Source organism: Pundamilia nyererei, unplaced genomic scaffold (assembly GCF_000239375.1).
Source record: "Pundamilia nyererei isolate P.nyererei 1_Seehausen unplaced genomic scaffold, PunNye1.0 scaffold00038, whole genome shotgun sequence".
Taxonomy (NCBI): domain Eukaryota; kingdom Metazoa; phylum Chordata; class Actinopteri; order Cichliformes; family Cichlidae; genus Pundamilia; species Pundamilia nyererei.
In genome coordinates, this window is record NW_005187439.1 from 734600 (window position 1) to 744889 (window position 10290).

The 10290-nt window shown below is 42.7% G+C and overlaps 1 protein-coding gene across 1 annotated transcript in view; it reads right to left on the bottom strand.

The window, feature by feature from the left end:
* The window catches only part of slc4a4a (solute carrier family 4 member 4a), a 54078-nt gene that overhangs the window by 16020 nt on the left and 27768 nt on the right, over window positions 1-10290 (bottom strand). Inside the window, exons 4-10 of the mRNA XM_013910195.1 lie at window positions 9463-9535; window positions 4150-4307; window positions 3142-3229; window positions 1912-2066; window positions 1141-1248; window positions 759-933; window positions 536-669 (exon numbers count right to left, since the gene is read on the bottom strand). Coding sequence (XP_013765649.1) covers window positions 536-669; window positions 759-933; window positions 1141-1248; window positions 1912-2066; window positions 3142-3229; window positions 4150-4307; window positions 9463-9535 — 891 coding nt within the window. The remainder of the gene's footprint in view (window positions 1-535; window positions 670-758; window positions 934-1140; window positions 1249-1911; window positions 2067-3141; window positions 3230-4149; window positions 4308-9462; window positions 9536-10290) is intronic.

A 10290-nucleotide genomic window follows, 5' to 3' on the forward strand; every position in this document is an offset into this window, starting at 1 on the left:
GGGGGAAGCCCAATGAGTCATATGATGGGACGGGGATGTGACTTTCAGAGTAAAACAACAATAGTATTATTGGAATTATAGACACTGAACACAATTTACACAAAAACAGCACAAAAAACTGTGAATATTGTTTCTTAAAAAGTTATTGCTCAGTACAACATAAGCACAACTTATTGTGCTTTTCCTTATTTTCTGTTGAGTGCTGTTGTCATGAGGTCAGAGCAGATGTACCTAATGTGGCCGTGCAGAAAGCTCTGCACCACCTGCCCTCTACTCAAACCGTTTCAAGAGACAGCAAATGAGAATCGAGCTGGATTAAACAGAGCTAAAAGCCTTATTTCTGAATCAGCTAAGAATTGCACTGAAGCACGGTGATAAGTATAAATAAGGATCATTTTAAACTGTGACTCATTCATAGTCCAAGAATAAAATGCATCGCCTTTAACAGAATCAAAAAGACACAGTGACAGCTGAGATTTTCTAAAACACAGGGCAGTAACCAGGCATCTAAAAAACAGAGAGAATGGAGACCTACCTGCTGAAGTTGAAAAGCAGCCGTTCAAACACCAAAACGGGGCCAGTGCTGCTGAGGATGATGAGAGGCTGACCACCCAGCAGACAGAAAACGCCACCAGCAATGGCTGTGCCCAGAAAACTCTCCAGCACACCCTGCACACATGTTGGAAAGCAGTCAGGGAAACGCTCACAGCGTAAACGGTGAACGCTCTTCAAACCGTCACATGGTGCAAAAGCCTGACCTGCATGTTCTCCGTAGCGTCTCCCAGCAGACCACCAAAGGTGATGGCGTTCGTTACAGTTCCCAGGTAAATAAACATAATAGCCGACAGGGCCTGAATGTGAAACGCCTCGGTGAAGTCACTGACGAAGAAAGGCGCTTTTCTCTTGATGTCAAGTTTGAGACCCCCACAAAACCTGAAACAGGACAAAGCAAAAGGTGAGTCGCTGTCAGTGGTATGGACTACTAAAGCCAGCAGCTCGTTTTGATGCACCGAGCATGACATTCACACACGCGACACTGGACAGTGTCGTTTCACTCAATATTCAATATGTTAGGTAAAAACAGTACAGTGCTCCCAACTATTGCATGCAGATGACATCGCTTTGTTCAAAGTGTCATACTTTCCCGTCTTCCTGAGCTCTTCGCCTACAGCATGTCCTCCTCCATGACCTCCATCGTGAGGCATGTCTCCGTTCATCTGAGAGTCGCCTCCTGCATACATGTTTTTCCTGAAATATATATGAAGGCAAAGATTTGTTCAGCAGCAGGAAGTCAGAGTACCTGATCCAGGTCCTACAGATACTGGTATGTGCTGGGAGATCGATCGATCATAGAAGAATCATAGAAGGTCGAGTTATTCTAGAGTTACTACATGCCAGCTTTATATAACCAGCTCTTTCATAATTGAACACTGTTGTCCACCTGGTTGCACCTCAGTGATGTTACTCTCCTGGAACGTCTCATTTTTCCGTCTTTTATCTACAAACGTCTTCTAATCTTGCACTGGTCCTCTGTGTTAACATCTAGGCAGACATATTTTCATGCTGCTGGTTATTAAATGGCTCTTTTAGACACGAGCTGCCAGAGTTAGAGCAGACTTTGGGTCACATGAAGTGTGCATGTTAGGTGAAGTGTTTGTGCTGACACAGGTTTAATGAATGACCAGCACACTAATATACAGCCCCACGTCTTTAAATCAATCAACTCTTTTGGTTTCAGATAAGATCACAGTGACAACTTCCCTCTGAACAACTAACGCTTATTTTTTAACATATTTTTTTCCCACAAACTCTGATATGACCCATTCTGCGTATCTTCTTTAGTGACAGGCAGCTTTTTCTTCAATCATCAAATCTGAATCATGTAAAACAGACAAGTTTGAGCTCACTGACCTTTTGTCAGAGGAGGGGAGGGATTTTGGAGGCTCTATCCTGATGGCTGGGTCCCATTCTCCAGGAGGAAGCACAATCACCTCATCCAGAAACTCGTCAATACCAGCCAGCAAATCTTGTCTGTCCTTGGCCTTATATGCAATGTCATGAAAGACCTGAACACACAGAGGGGGAGAGATGGGGCATTCAAGTGTAAAAGACACCTGTCAAAGAATCCAGGGTCACGGGGCAGCAAACTGCAATATCAGATCTAAGGATTGTGAACTAATCCCATCTGGTAAATCCCAAAACGCTGGAGGGGGACAGAGATGCAGTTTGTTTTCATCACAACAATAACTCTCATAATGTACCCCAGCATGAATATAACATTAAAGAGGTGCCTGTCCCATCTAGTTTTATTTAGTTTGCATTTAAGACCTGGCCCCACAAAGGTGTTATTCATAACCACTCAATTATACAGCGCTGTAAATATCTCAGTGTCCACAGTGATACAGTACATTAACCTTTCATATTCATGGGAGGATAATGTGGTTCACTGGTTAAGTTCTCCTCCAGACACTGGCATGTGTTTGGAGGGGAGCATGTTTAATCAGGCTTGTTTTATTGAGTGTAATCAGGTGTGGGATAACTGCATGGGACGGGAACCCTCCTGTGTCACTGAAATCAAAGTTAGCTTGCTTAGTTCAGACTCGCTGCAGTCTGTGCATGTGCCGCTATAGCCTCCAAACTGGTTTCAGGTTTTATTATAAACTGGTTTTTAAACATTTTGTAATAAAACTTTATGACTCATCCAGCACAATATATGTTCTCAGCATGAGCTGCTACTGTCGGGTAGGTTTAAGAGCCTGCTGAGGACTTTACAGAGCAGTGTGAAATAAATGAACCCTACATAGGTTACACTGCAGGGTCACTTCTGTGTGATGCCTGTTGTTTTGTTTCAGCTGGGGTTGTGTGCCATGTTTATCAGTGGGGACAATAAAGTATCTATTGATTATATCTATCTCAATACTGGCAAATACAAATGTTAAAGAGGTAGATTTTCCTCATTGGAGAGCCTAAAATAATGCTAACTGCTACTGCAGCTAGGACATGTCGCTGCACGACTGCAAAGATTACTGATTCAGCTCGTTCCCCAGACACGATGTCCAAGAGTTCACTTGGCACCAGCACTTTATCCTAAACAGGTTTACGTGAGGATCACATTTTAATGTCTAATATCTAAGATCTTACCTCATCCGACATCAGTGTAGCGATCGCTCTGCCGATCTCGTGGTACGACTTGGCTTTGCCTTTGGGTCCAAGCAAGATGAATAAAAATCTGAAGCCACGTTAAAAAAAACAGAGTACAAATTTAACAAAAAGCTTACAGGTTAAAAATATATTTTCTTATTTTAATTAGAGCCTTTTTGGGGCAGTTTGCATTTATTCAGATGTCATGCGCACACTTGGGGTCCCTGTGCAGTTTATAAAACATAACTCGAAGCTCAGAGACATTTTTGTTTTGTTCTGGCTGCAAAGATGCTGCTTTGTATGACAATCATCTATTCAGCTACTCTCCAATACAGATACGAGCAGTAAAGGATGTTGCTCACTATAAGAATAAACAAACTGATGATATAATGGATATGACACCATAACTGAGGCCTTGTCGTATAAATACCATGAACTAGCTTTAAATACTTTCACTGAAAAGTACTGAAAGTTAAATTGTTTTATGGCTCCTTTGCTTAAATATGAGAACAGACATCAGGTGTCAGTGATCAAACTTTATGATGCTTGTTTCAGTGAACAAACATCAGGTGAAACACCGTCATACATGTGTGTTTTACAGCTGTGATGCAATACTCTTTCATATTTTACTGTTTGTTGATCATAATAAAATATCCGGAATTATCATATAATCCACTTTTTATTGGATATTGCAGTGGAGCTTATTTCAAGCTCCACAGTTACTATGTTACTGGTGGACTGTGATGCTACAGCAGCTTTGCATGATTCACAGTTCAACATTATCATCATTTCCCTTTAAGCTAGGTTTATTCTGATTGGCTGCCGCTCTCAAAAGAAAGATTTGAACATCGGCCTCCTGTGCTCGAGCCAGAGCTGTGTGCCTGAGATATCCACTCTGATTCATTCACATTCAGAAGATGTGACAGAGTTCCTGTCAAAATGTATAAACAACACATCCAGGTTGCAAACGGACAACCAGGAGTCTGGATTGGACAAAATTTCAGGCACCTTGTGGGAACAGGAACCTCCGTCAGGGCTCCCAGCATCACGGCCTGCTGCAGACGAACAAACGCCACAAAGGGCGCGTCCAGGAAGTCCACCTCCCCCACCAGCACGTTGGAGGCTTCTGCGTCTCTTGGCAACTTCTTCATGAATTTGTTCTTCAGCTGAAAAGCACAAAAGAGAAAAGCAACAGGAGTTGAGAGGTGCTCCGTTCACACCAGCAAGCCGTCTAGAAGCACGCACTCGAAATTAAAAGACCTATATCAAACGAGGCAATCCCATTCAGGTTAAATACCAAACCAGGCGTCCCCCATGGTGCCTAAATAAGAAACAAGCAGTAAAATGAGCATTTCTTCTCGACGTAATGACACAGACATGCCAGGAGGTCAGCTACATGTCTGTCTTTCATGGGACTTTTATCTGTACGACGGCTCATCCTTATGTCATTAATGTGTCTGCATACACAGAGAGGGGCGGCAGTAAACCAGTGAGGTGTTAAAGACGGCTTCAGTTTGGATTCGGTCATTTTTCAGAGGTTTGTTTTTTTCATGCTTTTGTTGCAGTCGTGGATTTAATGTTTTCTTTTTTATCCTTTTTACCCCGGGCCTCAGACCGGTACCGGTCCGTGAGTCGTTTGGTACCGGGCCGCGAGAGTTGAGGCTCAGCTGTGAAATGTGTGGTTTTCAGGGTTTTTATCGGTTTTCAGCGTTATTTTGTTATCGTTTTGATCGTTGACTTGGTTTTCCTGGGTCTTTTCACGTGTGTTATGAATAAATCTTCTTTTTTTCTGTACCGGTACCGGTTTTATTTTGTTGTATTTTTCCGCGACACCTTAAAGGCCGGTCCGTGAAAATATTGTGGGGCATAAACCGGTCCGTGGCACAAAAAAGGTTGGAGACCGCTGCTCTAGAGTTCTTGTTGGCAACCAACAATTATCGGTCCAGACAAGTTTTGAGGCACCAAACTGAGTAACAAATACTATTAAAAGTGACTTGAAAAGCAGCTCTGCCAGCTGTTAAATAGCCTGCTGTACACACAGACTAACATACATATTCAAATGACAAACAAATGCAGACGACATACTGGGCTTTCTCAGCGTCTAAGGACTGAAATCCCATAAACTTGTGACCTTCCACTGTTAACAGCCAAACACATCCAATCACAGGCTGTTGGGCCATCTTGGCAAAGAGTTTGTCTGTAAATGATTCAAGTCAAGAGGTTAAACCTGTGTAACTGCACACCACGGCCTGTGTCCAATCCCAGCTAATCCACACCGCGCTCGTAAACCACGTACACCTGAATCTGTTGTTTACTGCCCTAAGACACAAACGCAATATGCATGGACCTGAAATGTTTATTAGCACGTTTAAAATGAGCCAGTGCAAAGATCAAAGTGAGATCTGAGATGTGACATTTTCTTTAATGTGTTAAGAAATTAGAGGCACCAAAAACCCACTAAAAGCATCCCAACATTTTCAGAACTGCGTTTGTTGAATATGATACAATATAATATTTAGATGTTGTTACTCAGGTTCAAATTTAAACTAATACTTGTAAGGCCTTGTAAAAGTAACACACGGTGAAGAGAAAATTAATTATATACGTTTGTAATTCATCTGTGCACCTCGAGTGGCTGCAGTCTCTGTATGTTAATCTGAACAGCTCCCGTCTTTATCTTATCTCTACATTAGCAACAAGTTATCAGTCACGATCGCTCCATGTGGAAACGTCATTATGGTATTTATGGGCTGAGTGGGTGTGGAGGAGCTTCGGTTTAGGAGATTCGTTTCCTGCCTGGGAGTCTCTAATCTGTCCCACAGGAGACTCACTGGGTCCCTCTGACTGGGTCGCTCTGACCTAATTCCTCTCTCCCACAGGCCTCGTCTGGGATGAGGGCATATAAACCATATAAACCTGTCTGCTGTGAACTGGGGTAACATGACACATGGAATATGACAATACATACAATGAGAATGCATAGAGTACAGTCCAGAGAAGAGCTGCCATTTCAACCCAACATCACAACAAAACGTGTAATAGAAACACCGGTCCACTGTGTCCATTTGGCACTTTGCTTCTATGAATCGTATGACACGCATGCAGAATTTGCAATAAGTTGCAGTACTCTGCAGTAACAGCAGGGGGAGATATTTTATTTGAGTGTTTAACAGACATTATTATCACATTTATATGTGTATGTACACATTAACTGCTTAAGGCCTTTGGAATGTACTTTTTTTGAGCTTCTGTAGATCTTCACCTCACGGCTTTAAATGTATTAGCGCCCCCTGGTGGTAATGCAATTTCTGCATGCTATTTCATGGTCGACTGGCGTGTCTATTCTCCATCTTGCCGTGATACTGGGTTGGATATTTTCATGAGAAAGTAACTCACTGATTAGTTTAGATTAATCTGACTTTGTTAAATCTACTCAGTCTGGAAAATAAAATAATTTGTTCGTTTTAGTAATTAGCACAGCTACAATGTTTTTGCATTTATCCAGTCAGAAGTGTTTACATGTCACATTTCTGACTCACACAGGTAGACTACATGAGAAATATTCCAGGAGCTACACTTTGGTAATAAACAACCTTTGCAGATGCTACTTCACATGTTGGCATACAAGTAGTAAGGATAAGATAGCGTGAGGGCAAAGGAGCAGCGTGTCTCAAGTGTGTGGAAGCCTCTGACAAAACCCCAGAGGAAAACTGTGTTATGTCCTGTGGGCGTGTTAGATGATCTAAATATAGCAACAGTGCAAGTATTTGCCCCGTTCCCGATTTCTCCATTTTTTGTATGTTTCTCGCACTTAAATGTTTCAGATCAAAGAAATTTTAATATCAGACAAAGATAACCCGAGTCAATACAAACTGCAGTTTTTAAATGATGGTTTCATTCACTAAGGGAAGAAAAAAATCCAAACTATCCACCTGCCCTTGTGAAAAAGTCTTTGCCCCCTCCACGTAATTCGTGATGAGCCCTATTGTTTAAAACCTGGGTTACGACACCTGTTGTGTGTGTTTCTTTCTGAACAGCTCACTGTGTTATGGTAAATCCCTGCTGCGATTGGTGCGTGGAAGTATGGCTCCGGAATGACTGGTTCCAGCTGGAGGACCCGTCTTATAAATATAGCCTGGAGCACCGCCGGCAAGAGAGGTTCTCATGCTTCCCCTAACGCCTGAGCAGCCACGCCTGTGACAGCCGCCGGGTGCAGTGCTCCATAACAGTTGAAGTGGGGGAGCGAGTGCCTCATCCATGCTATGACCTGGCCCCTAGACGGGTTGTAACATGAACTGGGGGCTCATCCGCACCCGAAGTGAGAATCATTCCTCTAGACTCAGTAACAAATGTCACTGATTCCTGCTAAACAAGACAAAGTAAAGTAGGCTCAACAATCTCAAAATGAAACGCATCATGCCACATCTACAGCTGTCTCTATCAGTCTAGAAAGGGTTGCAAAGCCATTTATAAGGAACTGCAGTGAAACACAGTAAGAGCCATTATGGAAAAAATAAATGGAAAAAATGAAACCGTTGTGAACCTTTCCAGGAGTGGCGAGCCTACAAAAATTACTCCAAGAGCCCAACAACGACTCATCTGACTCAACAATAAGAAAGACACAGAGTAAAAATGTAAAGAGAAAAACACCGCAGACCAAACACAATACAAAGACATAGCTCAGATTTGCCAAACAACATCTTGATGATCCCCAAGACTTTTAAGAAAATATTCTGTGGATCGATGAAACAAAAGGCTTCAGACCTGTTATATGTGGTGTGGAACTACTTCAGCATTTCATGAAAAGAAAATCACACCAACAGTCAAACATGGTGGTGATAATGTGTTCGCCCGGGGCTGCTTTGCTGCTTCAGGACCTGGAAGACTTGCTGTAATTGATGCAACCATGAATTCTGTTTTCTACCAGAAAATCCTGAAGGAGGATGTCAAGCCATGAGTTTTGCTCAAGTGCACCACTTGGGTTTTGCAGCAGGACAATAATCTGAAGCACACCAGCAACTCCACCTCAGAATGGCTCAAAAGACAAATAAAGGGTTTGGTGAAGACTCCTCAAAGCCCGAGATGCTCTGTTGTGCCTTTAACAGGCAAATCTCCCCAGCTGTAGCTGAATGAAAACTATTCTGCAAAAAAGATTCTGCCAAAGTTTCTCCACAATCACATGAAAGCCTCACGGACAGTTATCACACTGGGAGCACTTCTTGCTCCCAAGGCCAAGGGTGGCACAGCCAGTAATTAGGTTTAGGGGGCAGTTACTTCTTCACCGAGGGCTGGTAGGAACTTTTTTTTGTCTTTTTTGTCCTCTTAATAAATTAAACCATGATTTGAAAACTGCATTTTGTATTTACTCGGGTAATCTTTGTCTGATATTAAAATTTGTTTGAACTAAAACGGAGGAATCAGGAACGGTGCAAACACGGTTTAATGGCACTGTAGACCAGCAGTCCCCAACTTTTTTTGCACCACAGACCGGTTTATGGCCAACAGTATTTCATGGACCGCCCTTTAAGGTGTCGCAGATAAATACAACAAAATAAAACCAGTACCACGAAAAAGAAGATTTATTGATAACACGTGGGAAAAGACCCAGGGAAACCGAGTCAACGATAAAAACAATAACACTAAAAACCAATAAAAACCCTGAAAACCATCAGTTTCACACCCGAGCCTCAACTCTCGCGACTCGCGACCGGTCCGTGGCCCGGGGATTGGGGACCGCTGCTGTCGACTGTAAGGCTGCAGAGGAAATTCAGTCTCTCTTTGCTGTTGATGACATCATCCTTTATCAGCCACAGCCTGATCCTCACTGCAGTCTAAAGTCGCTACACAAATTTCCACTTTAACCATCAAAGGAAAAGGCGGGGAAGGTTCAGAGCAGCTACAGCAGGCTGGGTGATAATACCAGGAGCTGGAACAATGCACTTTAGACAATGTTATCTCTGCTGTGAAGCAACAACCACGAAATACTCCGACGGGCCTCCTCAGCTCTGTTACATCCAGCCTACACCATGCAGCTCTGTCATGGAGTCCAGTCAGGCTTTTCTCATCTCTTCTGCCAGTGAACTAGCTTGTTTTTAGCCTCAAGCTTGAGAAATCAGACAAGCTGGTTCATTATATCTGTTTCAGAATAAAAGGCCATCAAGCGTATCGTTACATCTACACCACCTTAAACTGGGAACTTGGGAATACAGAGATCCATCCCCTTCATTTTCCAGGAAATATAAACCTCTCACCACTGAGTCTGATGGATTGGTGAGGGTTGGTGTCCAGAAACAGTACAGCAGATGCATGAGGGCGACTTACCTGGTCTTTCTCCGGTTTGTCAGAGACGTCATTCAGGCTGGTGGATGTCAGGTTCCTGGGAGTTGTGGTGGGACTATCTGTTCAGACAGGGCAACAATGACTAGTTAGACCAGCTTCACCCCCACTGTGGTCTAAGACTCAAGAGGAAAAGAGGCAGAAACCCAAAGTGGCCCAGACAATAAGCTCCTTACATGCTTTGCCAAAAGAAGAAAAAATACTCGTGCAAGCTGTAGGACAAAAGCTATTGTCTGTGATAAAGTAACTGGCCGATATTTAGGTCTAACCTGTCGGGTATAAAATGTGTGATCATATCAAATATCAACTTTTTACTTTGAATTTCAAATAAAAGAAGGCAGGAGGTCAAAAACGAAGAGTAAAATTACCATTATTAATGCATCTTTCTTGAGGTTCAATCAGCTTGTTGTGCTTTGATAATAATGAGATCTAGTGTCATCATTCTTACTGTCACATTTAAAGCCTTACTCTGTGGATGGACTTAATGGGTGCAGACACAAAATAAGTAGAAGATGATCCTGAAATGTGACAGCAGAACAGCAGAGATCAGAGGGAAAGAAAAACCTCAAAGAATGCAACAATCTGGTGCCACTGCAGCCTTTCATGCATCTGCACCTTTGGCACTGTTGGTAATAACGTGCATGTCAGTATGATGCAGCCAGATAAATTTTTTTTATAGGTGTAGTGTAGGTGAGAGAAAATATTCTTTAAAAACAACCTGAGCTGACAGGGATTATTCACCATCAAGTACTAGCATCTAGTGAAATTTCAAGCTAGTCGTGACTACATTCAAGCTGCAGGTCATCAGCACAA